The following is a 24045-nucleotide window of genomic DNA, read 5'->3' on the forward strand; positions in this document are numbered from 1 at the left end:
AGCTGTTGGGTCCAAGGAAAACCAGCTTACTTAAACGTAAAAAATTATAAGCAGTTACGAGACCAGATCTTTAGAGAACACGTTAAAGAAAATAATGGAGGGGCTGGAGAGATGGCTTAGAAGTTAAATATACTGATTGCTCTTCCAGAGGCCCTGAATTCAATTCCCAGCACCCATGGCTTACAATCAATTATAATGGGATCCTTTGACCTTTTCTGGTATGTCTGAAGACAGTAACAGTGTACTCACATACATAAAATAAATCTCAAAAAAAAAAAAAAAAAAGAAAAGAATGGAGAAAAATACTTCCTTTGGAACAAAAGTATGAGTTTTATTTCAGCATTCTAGCAGTTTAACAACATAATGAAGCCTGAAACTGAAGATAACTACACACAAAGTATACATTGAAAAATGCACATGTGATAACCAAATGGTAAGGGCAGATGGAAGAAACCACATAGAAATCAGAAATGAGGGCCGACAAGGTGGCTCAGGGTTAAAAGCACTTGTGACTCAAGCTTGGTGACCTGAGTTCAATCCCTGGGCCCCTGGGAAAGGTGAAGGAGAGAACTTACTCTGTAGTGTTCTTGCCAGACCACTGTGCACACACACTTCACCTCACAGTGTAAAAATAACAATAAAAATCAAAGAATACATTATTTTTAGAAATGGAGACTTTTTTATATGTGTAAATAAGAATAGGGATCATAGTGGTATAAAACAGACATAAAATATATTTGTGAGAGGATTACAGAGAAGACTGTCAAATGAAAGCCAGCCAGCTACCTCTTAAGACATTAATAACACTAAATTTAAAACCACCATTTTTAGTTAGTAGACAAAATTATGAAGCCACTTAGAATTAAAATGAGACTGGGTGTACATCTACTTCCTGTTCTGTTTTGGCTTTCTATAACTATGATGAAATAGCTGAAGCATTTCACTTAGAGAAAAAGACTCATTTTGTCTCCTGGTGGTGGATGTTGTAGTCTAGGTGGCATCATTGCTCTGGGATTCTGGTAAGGGCAGCACATTAGGACAGAGCCATGTGGCAGAGCCACACTATTTACATGAACTGATGTGCAGAAGAGAAAGGGCAGATCAGAGTCTCCCAGTCTTCTTTGTGCTCACAATCCTAATGGTCTAATGACCTGCCAAAGGCCACAGCATCTGTCAGTAAAGCCAAATTATTAACATGTAGACATTTGGGAGACACTGCCCATATTTAGACTGTAGCAAATGTCAAGAGACAGAAGAGCAACTTCTAAAAAGGTGTTCAAGAAAAAAATAGAGTGAACCAAGAACTTTAAGACATTAGTAAATGGAATGTGAGCTAGCCAGGAAGTAGCAGGAAAGAGTCCTGTGAAGATCTCTGTCTTGGCCTTCTTTCTGTACCAAAGTGGGTAATTGACAGAGCAGACAGATAAAGGTGCTGTTACAGGGGACACATTAGCAATGATTCTGTGAACAACAGTGTTCTTCCTTCAGCACGTCACCAGTTTGTGCAAGCTTTCCTGAAGGTAGACGGCAGCCAGATCATGACCAGCCAGTAAAATCAGGAACCAGAGGCATATATACCCCCAGCCAAAAGTGAGTTATGGGTTAGGGCTAAATAGCAGGGTATCCTCTGGTCTGATGAAGTAGCACTTAGCTGTGATAATTCATAAAAAAAATTAGAAAATGGGTAAAATATAGAAGAAGAAAATTGGGACTGTCCACTGCTTATTGGGCTTTAGAAAATATCAACCTGACAGAGTAGACAAGTAGTTTTCCAACTTTTAAACAGTTAGGGTTTTGTTTATCGTGTATGGGGGGACGGGGGCGGGAGGAGACAGGAGGTGGTGGCAGTTTCATTTTGTAGCCCTAGCTGGTCAGAAAATTACTATGTAGATGAGACTAGCCTCAAACTCAAAAGAGATTTGCCTTGGCCTCCTGAGTGCTGAGATCAAAAGCGCGTGTCACTACACCCACTAGTTGTTCAAATTTGATTTACAAATTTTTATAAAAGCACCACAATTTATCATTGTTTTTATAACTATTTTTCAGAGATTAAAAAGTACAAAATAGGACCAGAAGATGGCTGGGCAGGTAAAAGCATGCACTCTTGCAGAAGACCCATGTTTAGCCCCGAGCCCCCATGGCCGTGTCCCACAACACCTGTAGTGTCAGCTCCAGGGAGCCAGACCTGCTTTTGAGTTCCAAGGGCACTTTTCACACATGTGTATATGCCCATGCAGAGACACAGGCACACATGTTCAAAATAAAATAAATGCTAAAAACATAGATTAAAAACTAAATAAAAATATAAAATGAAGAACTAATTAATTATTAACTAGGTAAACAGCATCAAGATGCCTGGAGTGATGAAAATTTGTTGATAATTGATTCTCATTTTAAAAAATATGTATCAGTTTAGGAATACATAATGTATAAATAAAAGTTATTTCTGTTTCATGTCCTGTGTGCTGGAAATGTGGGGAAGACAGAGAAAGACACACGCAGAGAGCATGCTAGAATCTTTTCTTTTTGCAGTAGTTTTTTTTTAATTGGCCTTTACAACTATTAAGATAGCTTTGTATAAAAATTAAAAAGTAATTATATGACAAAAGCAGTTTTCAATGGGAGAAAAGCATCAAACTCGTAGCTGCCAGTGCTGTGCTTCAGTGAAAGCTCGGATGCCACTTAGCTTTGATAGCTGAACTTGAGCTTGACTTTGAGATGGGATTTGATTGTTAATATCTTGTAACAAACATCTCTTTCCTCATGTTATTTTATAAAAGGTTCTAATTTTTGTTTGAAGGAATGTAAAAAAAATCAAGGTTGTTTTGAATCACATAGCTTAAGTCAATAAAAATTAAATTTATAATGTAAAAAGAGGCAGAGTTCTTCACACTATGGAAATCAGTCTGGAGATATGTTTGCAGATGTCTTTTGTTTTTTGGTTTTGTTTTGTTTTGTTTTGTTTCAGACAAGGTTTCTCTGTCTTGGCTGTCCAGGAACTTGCTCTGTCGACTGTGCTGGCCTCAAACTCAGAGATATGACTGCCTCTGCCTCCTAAGAATCCTAGGATTAAAGGGGTGCGCCTCCACTACCCGCTTGCTGTATTATTATCCTAGGACTAAAGGGGTGCGCCTCCACCACCCGCTTGCTGTATTATTTTACAACATAGTGTGAAGAGTTTTGTAAAATGCATGTAGAAGTTAATTTAGCGATATCGCTAATGTGCATGCTGGGTATCTGCTCTTATTAAACAAGTGACAGCATCTCAAATAGGAAGCTTTCCTAGGACTGAAAGGCCAGGGTTCTTCTAAGGATTAAGAAGAACTTATGGTCATGAACTATCCATAGAGGTGTGATCATTATGCACTCCTAGTGAAAACCATGGATCATTGTGACTTTGGTAAAAATGTTTATATCATAGCATCAAGAAACAGAGTTCCTTAACTTGATATATTCATTTCAATTTTGTGATGAATGAAAATTCAAAAGGTGTTTAGAAAACTATCCTGAATTTCTGGACAGTATGTGTGTATAATAATTAAGGCATGTATTTAGCATCATTAAGAGCAAAATTCAAGGTTTCTTTGAGAATGTGAAAGCATATATACTAATGTCATTTTGGCACATATGAAAGGAACAAACTAAAACTGTTGTATCTGTTGCTTTGTTCTTACAGATGTGTATGGACTCAGAAAAACATATGATCTACACGTTTGGTGGCAGGATTTTGACGTGTAATGGCAGTGTAGATGACAGCAGAGCCAGTGAGCCACAATTCAGTGGGTTGTTTGCGTTCAACTGCCAGTGTCAAACTTGGAAACTTCTTCGAGAGGATTCCTGTAATGCTGGCCCTGAGGACATCCAGTCTCGGATTGGACACTGCATGCTGTTCCACTCAGTAAGACTATGCTGTGCATCTATTTTGTCGTGTGTGTCTTTATAGGAAAGAGTCAGTAAGAAAGCAAAGCTTTTTCTAGAAATAAATGATTAATACAGCAGTGACAGAGAGAATAGAACATCAGGAGTGAGTTGTCCCTTAGTCATTTCCATCAGCTTACAAACTCCTGAAGATACCGCTGGATGCTTTTATAACTGATCTTACTGCTTGGCGAGCTAATGGATAGTTAGCTCTGTTTTAGGACTTAATCATTTGCAAACTTTTTCTTAGCAACTAGAAAGATAATTTTGGCTTTTTTTTTTTTAATTTTGGATTGATTTTGTAGAATTTAACCAGCTTATTGGTAAAATCAACAAAAAGACTAACTTTTGAAGCATATAATGAAATCCTTATTTTTATGAACAAATGTGGTATTTAGCAGGCATGTTTTAAAAATATTCATTATATGAATTACAACAAAGGATATAATAGTGAATTTCCATGTACAGGTTTGTCCATTTGATCAGTAAACAATCTGTATGTTTGTAATATAGTTCTTCCACCTTATCTTCATTCCTTGTCTCTTTTTTTGTGGGGGGGGGGGCGCGACGTTGGTTGGTTGGTTGGTTGGTTGGTTGGTTTTTTCGAGACAGGGTTTCTCTGTGTAGCCTTGGCTGTCCTGGAACTCACTCTGTAGATCAGGCTGGCCTCGAACTCAGAAATCCACCTACCTCTGCCTCCCAAGTGCTGGGATTAAAGGCGTGCGCCACCATTCCTTGTCATTTTTAGGGCTTATCGCATTTTGTTGTGTGGGGAGTATTCTCAGGAGGACTTCAGCTAGTATGTCCTTATTTAGCAGGCACTTCGTATCTGGGGGCTGTGCATCCACAGGCTCAAACAACTATTGGTTGAAAATTATTTAAAAAAAGTTTGTCTCCACTGAACATGTACAGACTTAAAAAAAAAACTTTATTTAAAAACTGCTCTTGTGTCCTATAGTTTATAGTTTATATTAATATTAAGAGTAATGTAGAGGGCTAGAGAGAATGCTCAGGGGTTAAGAGCACTGACTGTTCTTCCAGAGATCCTGAGTTCAATTCCCAGCAACCACATGGTGGCTCACAACCATCTGTAATGGGATCCGATGCCTTCTTCTGGTGTGTCTGAGGATGGCAACAGTGTACTCACATACATAAAATAAATAAGTAAATCTTTTTTAAAAAAATAGTAATGTAGAGATGATTTAAAGTACCTAAGAGGATTTATTTATTTATTTATTTATTTATTTATTTATTTATTTATTTATTTGCAAATCCTAAAGGACATTGGGGCCATCAGGATGAGGACCTGTGCTGACACTTTGTGACAACTGCACCTACAAATGATACTATTCTGTATGACAGACTGACACAAACTTAAAAATGGTGTTTACCATTGTCATATCACCCACAACAAAAGCAGTGTATTGATAGTGCTAGTCTGCATTTGTGTTGTTCTGATACTGAGTGATGTTTTTTCAGAATTGGTTTGTTGAGGTCAGGATCCCATTACATCTGTGCGCTGCATTCCTCTCCATCCCTATCAGTACCTACACCTTTATTTTCTCCATATACACACTACTTACTCCTGCTTTAAAAACAAATCATTGATAATCTATGATGTTTCTCATCCTCATTTGACTCATTATACTGTTATTACGTCTTTTAATATGTTTCTCTATCATATTTTCTATAAGCTAGCTATTTCTCCCTGGAGGCTTGATCTGTATTCGCTACCCTTTCAGGGGGAAACCAAGAAGAAACACATCAGCACGTTACCAATACTCTGATCTTAGAATATCAACAGGCACTTAATGTCTAGTTGTAATGTTTTTTATGTGTACCAAGAAGTTTAGGAATTTTTAGTTTGATTGATCACTTATGAAATTATATTTCCTATAATATTTTACCTATTGCTTTCAGCAGCCATTGATAGTCATCGTCTAGAGTTCATTAGATATCACAAAGTGGTGGGTTTTCTGATGTTCTTGTTTCTTCTGAATTTATTAACTATAATTCTTCTTTAGCATTAAAGAATAACAAAATATCATCCTTATGTCTCGAATTGTTTGGTTACTCTAAAATGAAACCATATAATATTTGGGCCAGGCCTGATGATGCACACCTGTGATCGTAGCACGTTGGAGACTTAAGACATGTAGACCATGCACCTGAGCTACACACAACAAGTTCAAGGCTAGTCTGGAACACATAGAAAAACCCTATCATAAAAAAATCTTAGTGAATGTTGGGTGTGGTAGTGCTTGCCTTTATTATGAACAGAGACAGTAGGAATCTCTGTCAGTTTCAGGCCACTCTGGCCTACACAGTGAGTTCTAGGTCAGCCAGAGATATGTAGGAAGACTCTGTCTCAAAACAAGTAAATCTAAGCGAATGGATGGATGTCTGATTGTTTTGTAGATTTGCATGTTAATGGATTCAGGTTCCAAAGTTAACCAGTGAAGTCATAAGAAGTATCATAATTATGAGCTCATGAATTTTTATATACATATTTTAGATTAAATGCTGTCTTTTTTAATCAATTTTTTTGTTTGTTTTTTAAATCTGTCTTTAGCTATTAGGAGCTTCTTCTTTACCCTTATATACATATTTTATTTTTTTGGCAAAAGGCCAAATCATGAGTTCTTGCTAATAAATCTAATACAAGTTAATTTTTTTTCTTTTGCTTAATGATTTTGATTTTTGTACTTGTATATCTTTTATGGTTAAAAATCTTATTTCATGTGTGTTACAGTATGTTTCATCTGTGAAATTTTCCACCTATCAAAGCTGACAACAAATTCACTATGCTTCCAAAGTAATTGCTTTCTGGTGAATTTTTAATTTAGGACTTCGACTATAAGAGTATATTATGGAAAACTAAATTAAAAATAAGTACAATATTTCTGAGTTTGGCTAGAATTCTATGTATAAAGCCATAGCTTTTATACAGATAGATTTTTCATTTTTGTTTGTTTCTAAGTTTAATATTCTAATAAAACATGTATATGGTTATAAAATAAAACTACAAGTCAGGGTACTTTTTGAGAACTCTGGTTTTTATTTCAGAGGTAAGAAGTTAGATTTCTTCCGTATGGGTAGCTATCCTTTCTTCTGTTTTGATTTATCCAAACACATTTCTTTCTTGCTTGTTCACTCTTACTTGTGCTCTCATAGTTCTACAAAAGGCAGCAGCCTTGCTATTCAGCTTTAGTGGGATACCTTAGCAGTGGTAGTGTGGAGAGAGCTGCCTCTTTCCTCTTCATCTGAACAAAGCAGTGATGTGTGGTATCACTTGGGAGACGACTCTTGTGGGGATGTAAAGTGTGAAGGCTCAGTCTCAGTACTTCACTAGAAATGACAGCTCCCTTTTCTCCTTTTTATTCTAGAAAAACCGTTGCTTATATGTGTTTGGTGGCCAGAGATCCAAGACCTATTTGAATGATTTCTTTAGTTATGATGTGGACTCAGATCATGTAGACATAATTTCAGATGGCACCAAGAAAGACTCTGGAATGGGTAAGAATATTTCTTATGCTGTAACTGCTTATTATAGAAAACTAATGTCCATTTTCTTCTCTTTATAACCTTCATACTTTCTCTACTTTAATTGAAATAATTCTAAATTAAAGGTATAAAACTGTCTAATTCCACTGTTTAAAAACACGTGATTTATTCTTCCTTATTTTAGGAAAGTAGACTGTGTTAATTTCTGAAGTAAGCGTGTGTGTCTGGGCTTCCTGGGGCAGGCTTTGTGAAGAAGCAGCGTCTGAAGAAGCATCCGCACTTGCAGATGCCTGTGGTCACTGTAGTGACCTGTAGGTGAGACAGGAGCACAGTGGAGTATGACTGCTCTGCCTGGCAAATGTGCAAGCTTATCTAAATAGGCTCTCCTAGTCAGAAGGTGGCGCTCTACCAACCAGGTTCATGTCCATTGTCCTGGCATGATTAGTAATACACTGCACACACTATTTTTAAAAGTCACATTTTGATAATTAACAGTTAACCCATACAGTAATTGCTTTACCTGTGATTACTATATCCAGAAGAGTAGATTTGATTAAGGCCCAGTTTGGCACTGGAGTTAGAATTTAGATCAGCTTGTTTTTCATTTTAACTGCCATATAGAAAAGGGACTCTCTTATCGATGGTCCTTTTACAAAATGAATTTAAAGTACCTAAGTTGGAACTGGGAAGGTAGCTCTGTCAGTAAAATGCTGCTACACACGCTGAGAACCCAAGTTGAGACCACCAGCACCCATTGAAAAGCTAGGCATGGTGATGGGTGTCTGGAACACCTGTGCTGGGGGAGTGAAGCAGCCAGATCATCGGAGCTTGCTCAGCAGTCTAGCTGCCTCAGTGGGATCCTGTCTCAGATAATCGTAAGGGAGAGAACAATAGAAGAAAACATCCCTGTGTTGACCTCTAGCCTCCACAGGCACCAACAAGCACATGTATTTGCACGCGCGCACACACACACACACACACACACACACCTTACCACCCCACCTTAACCCCCACAAACACTTACCACCCCACACCTTAACACCCCCCCCAACACACACACATCTATATCCACACACACAAATACATATGTTGTTGTTGTCATTTATGGGCACTATGTTAGAGTAACCCTCTTTTAATTAAAGTTGTTTACATAGAAGAGGAAAAAGACTGGTCTGGTGAGATGGCTCGGTGGATAAAGTCCTTGTGATGCACACCAGGTGGTCTGAGTTCTATCCTGGGATCTTATGATGGAAGGAGAACTGTGTCCTAGAAGTTACCCTCTGACTTCTTGCAGACATAATGTATGACAAGTAGCCTATCTACTCACACACAATTGAAATAAAAATCTCAAAGAAGAAAAGTTATTTTCTTTAAAACGTAACACTAAAGGAGAAAATGTAGAGTCATTTGGCTCTCAGGATCTGTACTCATACCCTCCTTACTGGAGTTCAGGCTAGAGGTTTGTTTGCTGTGTTCTGTTCTTTGTGACTACCAGTAAAATGGACAGTCTTACAACCTAGTCTCTGATTCATTGGCCAGGGCTACAGACCTGCAACCCTAGAGTTTTCCCAACCGTAAAGAACAAAGTAAATGGAAGATGTGGAAATAAATATTTGAAAATTTCTGCAGACCCAAAACACTGATCTTCAGATTGTAAATGGCCCTCTACAAATAAAATAAAATAAAATGAAGTTAAATTTCAGAAAACCAAAAGGTCTCCTTGCCAGATCATCAAGGCAGATCATTGTGTATTAAGGTGCATTTTTGTATTCTGTTAGAAAGAGGACCTCCTAAACTCTCCTAGAACAAAATGAGTTGCACTCAAGGAAACAGGACTTAGAAGGACATAGAAACTCTCAGTGCCATTAGATACTACAAGATAAAGAAAATTCTTGGAAAAGTTACTAAACTGGAGATACTTTTGTAGCCAAAATGGTGAAGAAAAAAGGGAAGTTATTTTTAGATCTACTGGGTAAATCCATGTTTACGCTCTAGACCTACCTCTTAGCAGTTTAAACAGTTGCAGAATCATCTCTCTAAGCACAAGAAGTCCAGAGTAGACCATGAGCGCTGATGCAGTGATTCAGCCCCCAGGTTCCCTCCTGTGCTGCACTGTCTTTAGTAAAAGTGGTAGCTATCTGGAGACAAGTTCAAACATGCCTTTCCTTCCAAAGGTGGCCGGCAGGGATTGCAAAATTTGTCCTGACAACTCCCAGTGGGATTCTGCTTAGATTTCATTGGCTAGAACTGTGAAACCAGGGTTCACTAGAGAGTCTGGGGAAGCATGTGTTTCGGGTATGAAGCAAAAAGGGTTGGAAATAGCAGTTATCTCAAGATAGGAAACTGATAGAACTTTTATGTACTATTTTTTTAGAAAGATACTTTATATACTAACAAAACAATAAGTATCAAAAGAGAAAACACAGAAGCTTTAAAAAAAAAAAAAAAAGAAGAAAATCCAACATAGAAAAACAAAGGGGGATTTCCAAGATGTGGCCCAGTGAGCACCAGTGTGGCACAGGGGTTCTAGATCAAAGTAGGCTTTTAAAGATTTATTAATTGATTGTATCCATGCATGTGCTCAGGGCCTAAGCTTCATGCCAGCCGCAGCAGCTGTAGTTATTTCGACCTTACTGTATGCTAGATTATCTTTTATTGATGGTAAGATCCTGATAATAATTGAACATAATTCAACTACATGGTGATAGAGCCAAGACTAAAGATTTCACTGCACTGCACCACTTCCCAAAACTGAACAAAAGTCTCACAGAGTAATAATAGTGGAAACAAAGCTACTTAAAAAATTTTTATTGTAATAAATTTAATGGTTATAATCTGAAAACATTTAAATTTGTAACAATTATATAGTCATTTGCAACATTGTTATCTTTAATCAGTTATGACTACCATTGTGACACTTCTCTTGTGCCTTTTTTGTTGTAACTACAAAGGTAATAATCTCATGGTTGAGATTCTAAAACAATAACAACAACAAAACCCAGAATGATACAAAACAATCCAACTATTCAGAGATAATCTATTAACATTTTGATGTATCACTTCCTAATCTTTAAAAAGGGTGATTGTATCCAGTTTTGTTTTCTGACATTTTAAATTTTACATAGGTTTCTTTTGGTGATGATTTTTCCTTTATCATAGTTTTATTGCTATGAACTTAAAGTAATAGAAAGGCAAGTTGTCTCATTCACTAGTTATTGCATTTGTCAGTTCTTCCAAAATTAAAATTACATGTTTGCTGTGTATTAATTTTTAATTGGTTTACAGGGAATTAACCACACAAAGCATGCAAATCCATTCATTAATTTAACAGCATTTGCCGGGCGTGGTCTAGCACTCGGGAGGCAGAGGCAGGCGAATTTCTGAGTTCGAGGTCAACCTGGTCTACAAAGTGAGTTCCAGGACAGCCAGGGCTACACAGAGAAACCCTGTCTCGAAAAAAAAAATTAGCAGCATTTGTTGATTGTTTACTAGCATTTAAGGTTTATTAGACCCCCTCTCTTCAAATAGTTCATTGACTTCCATTTTCCAAAGATTGTTTTAAGCACTAAGGATCTACATGAGGACCCCAGGGATTAAGCTAACTCAAAAAGTTCGTATTCCAGTGAAGACTGGCTGCAGTTGCATCCTTAGTGCTGTGAAGAAAAGAAGTTGTATGCTTTGCTAATGTGTAGCATGAGAGAGGCACCCTTAATACACTGTAGTTTGGGAAAGCATCTCTGAGGAGGGAATGTTTACGACTGGAAATGAGGAGGAGAGAATTAGAACCACCAAACAATGATTTTTCTTCCTCCTGAATAAGTTATTGTAAGGTTTCATTTCTGGGTCTAGGTTGGATTTCTTTTGAGGATATCTCTGTTAAGTATGCATTTTCAAAGTGGCTGATTTTTACAATGATCCTAAGAATTTCATTGCTCAAAAAGTTCCAAACTAGAATATTTATTGTATGTTCAGTGTTTTACTGAGAACTTTTCTGGCAGAGTTGAACATCTGGTTTGAACTAGCTGGTAAATGTGCCCACCTAAAACTTGAAGAGTTATGCTTGGAATTGAAGAACACACAGACTCAGTTGACCTAACAGTTAAACTGAAATTAATATTTTACTTCTCTGTTTGGTTTTGGGGCTTCCCAGCCATTCTCTGCTGCATTACTTATGAAGGACAGAGCCATTTGCTTTGCTTTGCTTTGCTTTGCTTTGCTTTGCTTTGCTTTGCTTTGTGTATGCGTGTGTTTGTTTGTTTGTTTGTTTGGTCTGCCCCCATCTGAACCTGCTCCTTCCCTCTCTTCCCCCTTTCCTTTTTTCCCTTCTTTCCTGCTCCCTTTCTTATGCCTTCCCTTTTTGTCCCCCCCCCCCCCGTTTATTTTATTTTTACTTTCTTAAAGAATTGTTGTACCTGGAGGGGACTGAGAACCCCAGTTGGAGCTCTCAGGGTTCTATTTCAGTTCTTAGATAACCTTACCTGATGTCTTAGGGTGTGCATCTGCACTTGTTAATTACCAGAGTGATAGCTGAAGAAAAAGGCGGCCTTGTGCACAGCCTCTGTGTTAGCTGAGGTGATCTAATCCTCTAGTTTGGCTGGTCTTGTTGGGTATCTTTGTTTTCTCCAGTGCTTTGTTTTCTCTGCTGCGTTACTTATGAAGGGCAGAGCCATGGGCTGAACATTTAATATGTAAATGGTTTCTGGCCACTTACAGGTGCTAACCAACAAGCTAGACAGTAGGACTAGAATTATGAATATGGGCTCTGTCTTCGTACAGCTCTTTTTGTGAATGGAGAAGATAAAGAAGTAAGCTGATCTGACTTTCTGATTAGAGCTAATTCAGATTAGAGGAATTTTTTGTTTTAGACAGCCTGACTGTATGAGGGGCTATGGCTCAGCTCCGCAGCCCTCTCCTTGCCGCTCTCTTCTTCCTGCACTGCTAACTCCATTAGCACTGACTAGTGCCTTTAGGCATGCCATTGCTTTTGCCTCTGTCCCTTCTGCCACACTGTCCCCTGGTTTTCCGTCTTACTTCCAAACTCTAATTTTGCTCACTCACAAGATCTTACCTTGTAAATTTTGGTCTCTTGAAATTGTTTCCCAACTCTCCAAGACAGGCTAGGCATTGAAGCGTATGATTCTATCCTTCATGGCTAACGCAGTCAAGGGGCAGCCTTGACTCTGCATTCCAGAAGCTTTGGAAAACTCTGAGGAGGGACACATTTTATTCAGAATTTCTTTAAAAGCATTCAGACTCTTTTTTTTTTTTTTCCTTTTTTTTAAAAATTAGATATTTTCTTCATTTACATTTCAAATGCTACTCCCCAAAGCCCCGTATACCCTCCCCCTGCCCTGCTCCCCAGCCCACCCACTCCTGCTTCCTGGCCCTGGCATTCCGCTGTACTGGGGCATATGATCTTCGCAATACCAAGGGCCTCTCCTTCCATTGATGGCCGACTAGGCTATCCTCTGCTACACTCTTACATACCCTAAATCTCATGTTAAAATATAGTGTACAAAGTTAGTTCAGAAAACCTCATCAGGAAGAATGGCATGTTGTATTGTATATGCATAGAATTATTCTTACTTCACTTTAACTAGTATACACTTAAATTTTATTTTATTTCATTAGAGCACTACTTTGCAAGAAAAAATTTTTAGTAATGAGGTAGAACACTCTTTAAAATCCTACATTATCCAGTGTTCCTAGAAAATAGCACTTTTACCTATTATGTAGATGATTTGTGATGTTCTAAGCCAATGGAGTGTTTATTAGCTGTTTTTCTGAAGCTTTTGTATTTCAGTTAATTACTATAATTTGAGATGGACTTAATATATAATTACATGTTTGTGCTTCACTCATGTGGGTGCTTTGATTAAAACTGCATTTACAATGTGAGTTTTACATTGTATTGTTTGAAATCATAGAACAAGCTTTTTAACTATTGAGATCCCAGTTAGAGGTGATATAGCAAAATAGCTTCTCTTTATTATATTTTCTGTGTGTCAAATACTGTAAGATCTTCAACCAGTGTTCTTTATAATTATTTAAATGTATTCATTTGGATTCAGCATCAGGATCTGAAACACCTTCAGCTCTTATTGTTTTCTAACTTGATTCAACTCTTGTTTTCTAACTTGTATATAACACTTTTGCATTTCCCTTAGAAGAAAATTATAATTTAAATTGGTGGATGGCTGTACTTAGAAGGGATTTTTTAAAAGCATTATTAGCATCGTGTTTAACATCAAAATTCAATATGCTAAAAGTTGGATTTATTTCTAAATTGCCTTTGTTGTAACACTGAACACAAGCCTTTTGGTATGCTTGTTACATGGAACCTCTCTCTGTATTTAGCAGCAGTTGTGAGTTATGCATAGGTGGTTTTTGAGACACACAGCTTTAGAGTTAGCTGTAGGCAGTGGTAGAGTGCTGCCTCTGCTTGGGTGAGGTCAGGAATGTGCATGTTGCAGAAGTGCAACCTTCCCATGTTGCAGATACACAATCAAGCATTGGTGGGAAGAGGTCCTAGGAAGGAGCTTTCATCCTGCTACTGTGAAAGCTTGCTGGTTCCTTGCTTTGGTCTCTAAGTCCTGTCTCCTCTGACTTTCATACTTGCCCTTCTTTATTCAGTTGTGTTCTCTTGCAGCAGATTAATGTGTTTGGTACAGTTAATTAAATCAGAACACTCGGTCTGAGTCCTCAACATTAGCACCTTGCATAACATCTCTGGACTAATAAATAAGTCATCTGAAAATGAGAGGATTGGGCCAGCTGAGCTGAAAAATGTCATTTTTCTCTGCCACTGTATCAGATATTACTCTCTTTCCTCTCATACAAGGGTTGTATAAGTTAACACATTAGTTTATTTTCCTGAAAACCTTAAAACAAAACCATACTTTTAAATTGTCCATAGGAATGTATTATTATGCTATTGACATTAAAGAAAACAAAAAGATGTAAGAAATTGCTTTGGTTTGACCCTATCTTATGCCAGCTTTTAAGACCAAGTCAGGCAGTACAGAGACTCTAATGACTTCTTGTTATTCTTACTATGAAATACTGGTTGGAATGATAATTTTTCTTGCATCATTTTTGAGGCAGGGTCTCATGCATCCCTGACCGGCCTCTAGCTGGCTATGTAGCTTGAACTTTTGCCTTGACATTACATGCGTGCACCATAACACCTAATCTGTACAGTGCTAGAGATTGGATACATGCCATATGTACAAACATACATGTGTACAAAACATGTATATACATAAAAGAAAATGCACATTTTTCTTTAAAAGAAGATGACAACACTGTTGTTGCCTACCGAGGAGCCACTGTCTCCCTGACCCCTTTTTTTAAATCTAGACCATAATTTTGTTTAATGACAGTTACCCAGTCTCAGGGGAGAAATCATAGCTAATTCAAGCCAGTCGTTATCCTTTCATTTTTAACTCTTGTGTGTGACTCAAGTCTAGCTAGTCACACATAGCAAAGTGTTAAAAGGCATTTGGAAAAGCATCCTTTCTCATGACAGTAGAGAGGTGCTAAGGGAGTGCTCTCCATCTCTTGGATGCTCTATGAAAGTGTGTGACACTTAGAGCTACAGCTGGCAACTTTAAGAAAAGAGGAGCAGGCCAGGAACTCTGCAGAGATGTGAACATAGCACCATGATTTAGTCAGTGTGCTAAGACATCCCTGGAGCTGGTATGAGTTAACTAAATACTTGGGTTTTTCTGTGTCTTGGGTTTAAAAGTATTCTACCAAATAACCCATGGAGAACTGTTGCTGTTTCATGTTTCTTTGGAAGTTCTCAGTTGTTCTTTGTCTATGTCTTAGCTATAGAAATTAATGGCTGTGTACTTTGGAAGCAAAGTAGAGATGAGATTAATTTATTAATTAATGTAATAACAAATAAGAAATTGAAAGGACTTCAAAAATATTAGTTTCTTTGTCCCCTTTCTAAGGTTTTCTTCTAAGTAAAAATTCTGGCATCACTGCTTATCATGTGGTCAAACCAAGGAAGGGGAAAGAAACGAATAAATAGTCAGACTGTAACGGCTTCTTACTTCCCCTCTTACTTGTACCTTTTCCCTACAAAAAGTAGGAAAAGTGAAGAATTATCACAATTTTTTTAAACAAACCAAAAATAACACACTGACAGATAATTGCTGTGTAAGTCTATTATTTTCTCAGACAAGTATGTATTCAGAATGTGTGCATGGTTAACTTATGATCTCAGACAAGTATGAATTCAGACTGTGTTCATGGTTAAATTGAGGTATCAGACAAGCATATATTCTGTATGTGTGCAGGATTAATGTGTGGTCTCAGACAAGCATGCATTCAGAATATGTTCCAGATTAACTTGTGATCTCAGACAGATGTATTCAGCATGTATGCATGGTTGTTTTTTGTTTGTTTGTTTGTTTGTCTGTTTGTTTGTTTTTTTGAGACAGGGTTTCTTTGTATAGCCCTGGATGTCCTGGAACTCACTTTGTAGACCAGGCTGGCCTCGAACTCAGAAATCCACTTGCCTCTGCCTCCCAAGTGCTGGGATTAAAGGTGTGCACCACCACACCCGGCTATGTATGCATGGTTAACTTGTGATCTCAAACAAGCATACATTCAGAATGTATGTGGCATTAACTTGTGATTTAATGTACTGATCTGCCTGACTCATTTCTTTCTGTGGGTCAGTTTGTAAAGACTGGTTAAATTTCTGGCATTTGGTCAAGCTTATTAAAAGCAGCTGAATTGAAAAGCATTTAAAATCACATGTGTTTTAAATCTCCCATGTTGCACAACCCTACCCCCTTGCTCAGCATCTCTGCCATCTATTAAAAACTACTAAAGTGAGAAGATAGCCTTGTTTTCTCTTGGGAATAATACTATACATGACCAGATTAATAGTTATGGCATGTTACGGTGAAAGGTTCTTTTGCTTTTTTTGACCTTTGGATCTTTTGGAATTCTGATATGCTGTTTTTATTCAGTCCAGTTTTTAGTTTATTATTATGAAAGTGGTACATGTAATTAATAAAACAATACTCAAACAATATAGGATGTTACAGTGCAAAATATTATTACCAAAGTAGTAAACTAACACAGTCTGCTAATTTATTTATCCAAATTCAACCTAAGAGAAGTAAAAATGAGAGTGTGATGGTTTGAATATGCTTGGCCCAGGAAGTGGCACTATTAGGAGGTGTGGCCTTATTGGAGGATGTCTGTCACTGTGGGGCTTGTCTTTGATATCTTCCTAGCTGCCTGGAAGACAGTCTGCATTCTTTTGGATGAAGATGTAAGACTGTTAGCTCCTCCAGTGCCATGTCTGCCTGGATACTGCCATACTTCCCACCTTGATGATAATGGACTGAACCTCTGAACCTATAAGCTAGTCCCAGAGTTGCCTTGGTCATGGTGTCTGTTCACAGCAGTGAACCCCTAAGAAAGAGAGGCAAGTAGGGTTTAAGAACTCAGTTTAAGTGGCGCGCACGCCTTTACTCCCAGCACTCGGGAGGCAGAGGCAGGCAGATTTCCTTCGAGGCCAGCCTGGTCTACAGAGTGAGTTCCAGGACAGCCAGGGTATACAAAGAAACCCTGTCTCAAAAAACCAAAAAAACAAAACAAAACAAAACAAAACAAAACAAAACAAAACCTCAGTTTAAGTGACCCAAAGGCTCTATCTTCAAACTACCTTGAATGGTTATTCTTAGCGTATCATTATAGAAGCACTTGGCAGTAGCCCATTCATTGTCAGAATCCAAAGCAGCATTATGCAATGCAAGTGCCTTTGTTACTGTTCTATTGCCTTGGCAAAACACAATGATCAAGGCAACTTATAGCACAAGGAGTTTAATTTGGAGCTCACATTTCCAGAGGATTAGACCCCATGGCTGTCATGACAGGGAACATGGCAGCAAGCAACTAAACATGGCACTGGAGCAGTAGCTGAGAGCTTCCAACCTCATCCACAAACGGGAAGCAAAGACAGAGCAGTACTAGCAATGGTGTGGGCTTTTGAAACCTCAAAGCCCACCCTGCACCCCAACCCCCAGCAAAGAGTTCCCCTAACTGGGAATAAAGGATTCAAGCACAAGAGGCTGTGGGGCCATTCTCATTCAGACTGCCACAGCAGGATCTCCTGAGGTGAAAGCAGAAGTGTACTGGCCTCTGAGCTCACTAGTTCATTTCTTCTCTTTCAGCAACTGCCTTGTGTTTATCCCCGGTACAGTCCTTGTATAGGGGCTGTGGTCATTGTTGCCTAGGCTTCACTCTCTTCTATTTCCCATAAACCCATTAGTGTGGGTCCCAGTCCAGGTTTGGCCTCTGAATCCTCTCCTTTATACAATCCAAAAGAATATATTGCTCATTCTCTGAAGAACATTACCACCTCATAGATCAACATGAGTAGACACTAGAGGACTCTAGCTGTCTCAAGAAGAGATCAGTAAACTCACAATATATGTAATCAAATTCTTAATCTTAAATTCTGCCTTAGCTTCCTGAGTGCTAGGATTATAGGGGTGTATATCACCTTGCCTCCTTGCCTGCATAAAATGATGCTGTATCATGGTTTGGATTTGTATTTCTTTCTTTTTTTTTTTTTTTTTTTTTTTTTTTTTTGGTTTTTTGAGACAGGGTTTCTCTGTGTAGCCCTGGCTGTCCTGGAACTCACTTTGTAGACCAGGCTGGCCTCTGCCTCCCAAGAGCTGGGATCAAAGGCGTGCACTACCACGCCAGGCTTGGATTTGTAGTTCTTAAGGACAATGATGTTGAGTAGCATTTACTGTGCCTGCTGACCACTTCTGTATATTCTGTTAGAAACCTAAGACTGAGTTGTCTGTCAGTTATTTACCCTGGCCATGGGCCTTTTAGGTCTATGACTTGTACATCTTTGTCCCCATTCTGTAGGTTACCTTTCCATCTTTAAAATCAGTTTCACTCTTGTTCTGGTGCTCACTCTTGTGTACAGACTCACATGTGTGCTTCCTCCCTCCTCCTTCTCCTCCCCTCCTGCTTTCTGTGTATGTGTGTGCTGTGTATATGTTCTACCTTTGACGCTGAGAACAAGAAGTGAACAAAGCAACCTCTGCCTTTATGCCAATTACATTCTAGAGCAAGAGGGAGGCTGTAAAGAGTGTCTATTGTGTAATTCAAATGGCTGTGAGGTGTGTTAAAAGATGAATACAGTGGGCATATAGTGCAAATTAAAGATACATACATGATGAGTTCTAGTCTGCTGTTTATTGTGAATATTGCCATCTTAAAATGAAAGTATTCCTTTCATTTTTAGTTCCAATGACCGGATTCACACAGAGAGCAACTATTGATCCAGAACTGAATGAAATACATGTCTTATCCGGACTTAGCAAAGACAAAGAAAAGAGGGAAGAGAATGTCAGAAATTCATTCTGGATTTATGACATTGTGAGGAATAGCTGGTAAGGACCTTGTCTGTGGTGTATCCCAGAGATACATAATGAAGCTGGTTTATTTAAAAATGAGACGAGTAGGAGGCTTGTGCTAATTTGTGATACTGAAAGAGCACTAAATTTTTGTTATATATTTTGAGACAAACTTATTATATAGCCCTAGCTGGCCTTGGACTCACAATTTTCTTGCTTCTACATGGGATTATAGGTGTGAGCTAGCCCACCTGGCCTAAAATATTAGTACTTTAAAGAAATGAGTATTGTAAATAAAATCAGTACTTGTGTGTATAGCAGCATCAAAGGACTGGGATTTTACTCTGCCCACTTTACTCTGGTCACTTCCTTTTCTGGAGATGTAAAGAGTTTTATGCTGGTCTAGGTTCTGCCACCAACTAGCTAGATAAAGTTGAAGCTAATGTTCTGTAAACATCTCCATGTCCTATGCTGATGAAGGAATAGGTTTGACTTAGCATTTCCAAGTCACACCTTGTCTGGAGCATCTGGTGAGCAGACGCTACATGTTGTGCTGGGGAAACAGTTGCAGAAGACCCAGCTCTTGTACTCCACTCAACAGAACAGAGACTTCCAAGAACAGCTCTGCTTTCTGTGGCTGGATACTTGGTAACTGAAAGCTGTTGTTTTCTGAGAAAGACGTTGTTTGCATTCAGAGCAAGAGTGCTTGAGTCTTCTACTGTGAGCACACAGTAAACCACCTCATCAGTCCGTGTGCGTGAACAGTTCCTGTTTCCCAGTACAAGATACGTAGTTCTTGAAGGATCGGAATTAGTTCTAAATAGTGTGTGGCCTTTCGTGAGAGTTACTGCCTTTGCACTCTGACATGAACAAGTGTCCATTTGTTTCTGCTGATAATTTGGCATTGGCAGTTAACTTACTGGTTTTAGTTGTATAGACAATATGGCTGCTGGTGATTCTCTGAAGTGCAGTGTCTTAAAAGCAGTGTCTTCTAGGTCTTGTGTCTATAAGAATGATCAAGCTACAAAAGATAATCTGAGTAAAAGTCTTCAGGAGGAAGAACCATGTCCAAGGTTTGCCCATCAACTCGTTTATGATGAATTACACAAGGTATGTTGGCCACTTTGATCTGTACATTTTCAGTGAAATGCAGTCTGAAAGCATCTCTGAATAGGTCTTATTTCTGATTGATTTTAAGTGCATTTGAATGAAAAGTTTTAATACAGAGGTAGGAATTTAATAGAATGTATGGCAGGCATTTAATATTATTTTTAACAAACCCCCCAACACAATAGGGATTGAATTTAGGGCTTCACACATGCTAAGCAAGCACAGTACCTATATATCTGTCTCCCATGATTTTACTTTTTATTTTGAACTGGGTAAATTGCCCAGGATGCCTTGAACTCTCTGTAGCCCAAGCAAAGCTTAGAATCCTCCTGCCTTAGCTTCCCAAATAGCTAGGATTGCAACACTATCCTACTAGCCCCAGTTTTTCCTAAAATCCTTGAAAAGAATATACCTTTTGTATGGTCCATAATTCGTGACACTTCTTATCTTATGTTATTTGTATTTTTCTACCCCACTCTGGAACAGGGTCTCACTAAGTAGTCTAGGCTGGTCTCAAACTCAAGCTGCTTTTGCCTTAGCCTCCCAAATGTTGAGATTACAGGTTTACACCATAACGTTTTCCCTATTTTGAGATAATAACTGGCTTCTTTATCCCTCTACAGAACAGATAAATAACCTGTGCCCTTGTTTATATGTTGTGAATATCTGTCTTAGTTCAGATTTTACTGCTATGAACAGACACCATGACCAAGGCAGCTCTTATAAGGACATTTAATTGGGTCTGGCTTACAAGTTCAGAGGTTCAGTCCATTATCATCAAGGCGGAAGGGAGCATGGCAGCATCCAGGCAGGCATGGTGCAGGCAGAGCTGAGAGTTCTGTCTTCATATGAAGGCCTATTGGAGAAGACTGGGTTCTAGGCAGCTAGAATGAAGGTCTTTAAGGCCACACCCACAGGGACACACCTACTCCAACAAGGCCACACCTCCTAATAGTGCCACTCCCTGGGCCAAGCAAATTTCAACCTTTACAATAGCCAAGTATAAAATACAGTTTTTGTATTTTGAAAAGGAGCAGACATTAGCTTTTCCAGTTATATAAGAGATCATTTCATCTATCTATTTCTGGTATAAGTAACCTCTATCTTCCAGCATTATAAAAGTGATTTTTGTATCATTAAGTGTTCAGAGTAGTTTCTGTAACTATTTTTCACTCAAATTTGATGTGTAATTTAGTGACTGGGCTCAGATATCTTGAAATTTACTTTTGTGTTTCAACTATAGATGAATTTTTAATATCTGTGCAATATAACTTAAAACCAGATAAACAATAACATGAGAAGGAATACAAGTTCTTACTCTAGAGTTTTCCAGCTTAAGAGGTTAATGAGGAATTTTCATTTAATGGGCTAGAAATAATATTTATTTTGTAATATCTCGCACATGCTAAGCTAAGACATACAAATGTTTTCATTTTTAGGGAAATGTTTTAATATTTAATGTAAGCTTAGAATAACATTAAAATTACTCTGTAAAATCTCTATTAGAATTCTTTTACATATCTTGTTTAATACTAATCGAACAATGGAATAATATTCTGAAAGTTTTAAGTATCATCCACTAGTTGGCATTCAAGTTAAAGCAAAGTAAGATCGTAAAGTTTTCTGTTCTTTTGATCTTCAATGATTTTTTTTAAGTATTGTGTCAGAATTATTTTAAATATACTATTTTTTAGGTCAATCAACACTTAATTAACTGGATAGCCCTTTTATTTGTAGTTCTCTAAGAACTATGTTGGATTAGCTTATTCCTACATTGGTTTTGTTATTATCTTCTATTATGGTTGTAATTATGATAGTATGATTTTAATACAAACATAGGTTAGGAAAATACTTTATAGTAAAATGAAAATGGGAAAAAAAATCATGGGAAACCTTTGGTAAGAATGTATCAGTTTAAAAGATTATCAAATGAATAAGGCAAAGAGAGTTAACTATTATGTACTCCTAGTAAAAGAAATTTCATTATGGCCTTTGTATAGTCTTTTGGGTGTGTATGTGTTCTTTAAATTCCAGTTTGCTGTCTGTGAGTGGTTGTTTTTGTTTTGTTTTGTTTTTGTTTTTTTATAGGTTCATTATTTATTTGGTGGAAATCCAGGAAAATCTTGCTCTCCAAAGATGAGACTAGATGACTTCTGGTCACTGAAGTTGTGTAGACCTTCAAAAGACTACTTACTGAGGCATTGCAAGTACCTCATAAGAAAACACAGGTATAAATATAATTTACTAATCTGGGCGTGGTAGCTTACACCTTTAATACTAGCACTCAGGCAGAGGCAGACGGAGCTCAAGGCCTGCATGATCTACATAGTAAGTTCCAGGATAGCCAAAGCTACATGTGAGACCCTGTCTGAAAAGAATTTCTTTATAATTAAAAGTCTTTAATTAGCATTGCTAGCTACTCTTGGTTTGACCTAGCTGTGGGATAGAGGTAGTCAAGTGCTATAAATGCACTGGGTTTACAAATGCTTTCTTCTTTCAAAGGAAGATACAAAGTAAGGATACATACAGGGGTTAATTTTTTTAAAAGCAAGTGAAATTTTGGAAGTGCTAATAGAAAAAAATCACATCAATTGCAGAATAATTATGAAATTGTGTGACTGGTTAGACATGATTTATTCCAATCTAGCAAGTCACTAAAAATGTAGTGGAAATGTACTTGTTTGGGTTACTAGCAGTCGTAAGTGCTAGTAAAAGCTTGTAGATTAGGTTATCATTTACTTACTACTATATGTTAGTGTCTGAATCTTAGTCTCGTAATTAGATAATAGAGTGAAAAACTGCCATTGTCATTATTTTGTCAAAGTAGAAAACTGAGGGAATTTTTAAATGGCTTATATAACTCATAAGGTCACTCAGCTGAACTGGTAAACAAACAACAAGTTTGTTTTCTGTAGAATCTAAAGAGAGGAGGTGTGGCTTTTACAGGCAGTATGACAAGGAATGGACTATTAATAAGGTTTAACCATTGAGGTCTTTGAGCTAGCTGAAACAACTGGTAGGGGAAAGTTAGTTAGCTTTTCAAAGACTTCTGATGAAGCCCAGAGAAGTGATTCAAGCCTTTAATCTCAGCACTTAGCAAGCAAAGTCAGGAGGAGCTATCTGAGTTCAAGACTAGCAAAAAGAATAAATAAATATTTTTTAAAATTTTATTTATTTATTTATTTATTTATTTATTTATTTATTTATTTAATGAGTACACTGTAGCTATCTTCAGACACACCAGAAGAGGGCATCAGATCCTATTACAGACAGTTATGAGCCACTATGTCGTTGCTGGGAATTGAACTCAGAATCTCTGGAAGAGTAGTCAGTGCTTTTAATTATTGAGCCATCTCTCCAGCCCGTAAGTAAACTTTTAAAAGACAAAAATAAATATGCATTCAAGGTCCTTTTTCAATATTGGATGTTAGCTCTCAGCTCAAATGCCGAAAGTAACCATAAGAAAGGGCTGAGGCAGCGTGTTCTGTGTTTTTATGCCACTACTATTACTCCAAGTAAAGAACATAGAGAAATGGTGGGCCTTTAAACACTAAATTCTGTTTCAAGGGCTTTTGTGGGCTAAGCTCTGAGATGAGTTAACCATTCAGCTTGACTGACTCCAGAGATTCTCCCTGTCTCCACCTCCCAGCAAGTGTGCACTGCCTTTCCAGGCATTTGACGTGGATTCTGGAGATCTGAACTCAGGACCCCATGCTTGCTCAGCAAGTACTTTATCCACTGAGCTAACTCCCCTGCCTTTCCTTTAGATTGCCTGCAAATAGTATTTGATATTTGGTTATAGCTTGTACATTTTTATTATGTATAGACTTTATTTAACTGAAAATTAGGAGTCTTATTCTCTTGAGTCACTGAGTGAGTGAAATACTATAAACAGTGTTAATATGCTAACAAGTGCCAATCATATAATGCTGTATGGCATTCTATTTTATATGCAATTGACTAGTCTCCTTTTATTAAAACCTTTGGATTACATCAGCTCACTAGATGTCTTAGGTAATTCTGTAATATTATAATAAATTATATTCCAAAAGGTGATATAAATGATGGGTTATCAAAGTATTCTCCAGAAAGTTACTTTTTATTTCTTCTA

At 37.8% G+C, this 24045-nt stretch overlaps 1 protein-coding gene across 4 annotated transcripts in view; it reads left to right on the top strand.

Moving 5' to 3' along the window:
* Nucleotides 1-24045, top strand: part of Mkln1 (muskelin 1, intracellular mediator containing kelch motifs) — a 117982-nt gene that overhangs the window by 71795 nt on the left and 22142 nt on the right. For all 4 annotated transcript variants that reach the window (NM_013791.2, XM_017321605.2, XM_030255437.1 and 1 more), the window contains 5 exons: nucleotides 3677-3898; nucleotides 7305-7434; nucleotides 18713-18860; nucleotides 19820-19934; nucleotides 22023-22162. In NM_013791.2, coding sequence (NP_038819.1) covers nucleotides 3677-3898; nucleotides 7305-7434; nucleotides 18713-18860; nucleotides 19820-19934; nucleotides 22023-22162 — 755 coding nt within the window. The remainder of the gene's footprint in view (nucleotides 1-3676; nucleotides 3899-7304; nucleotides 7435-18712; nucleotides 18861-19819; nucleotides 19935-22022; nucleotides 22163-24045) is intronic.

The sequence above is a fragment of the Mus musculus genome, chromosome 6 (genome assembly GCF_000001635.26).
Source record: "Mus musculus strain C57BL/6J chromosome 6, GRCm38.p6 C57BL/6J".
NCBI classification, from domain to species: domain Eukaryota; kingdom Metazoa; phylum Chordata; class Mammalia; order Rodentia; family Muridae; genus Mus; species Mus musculus.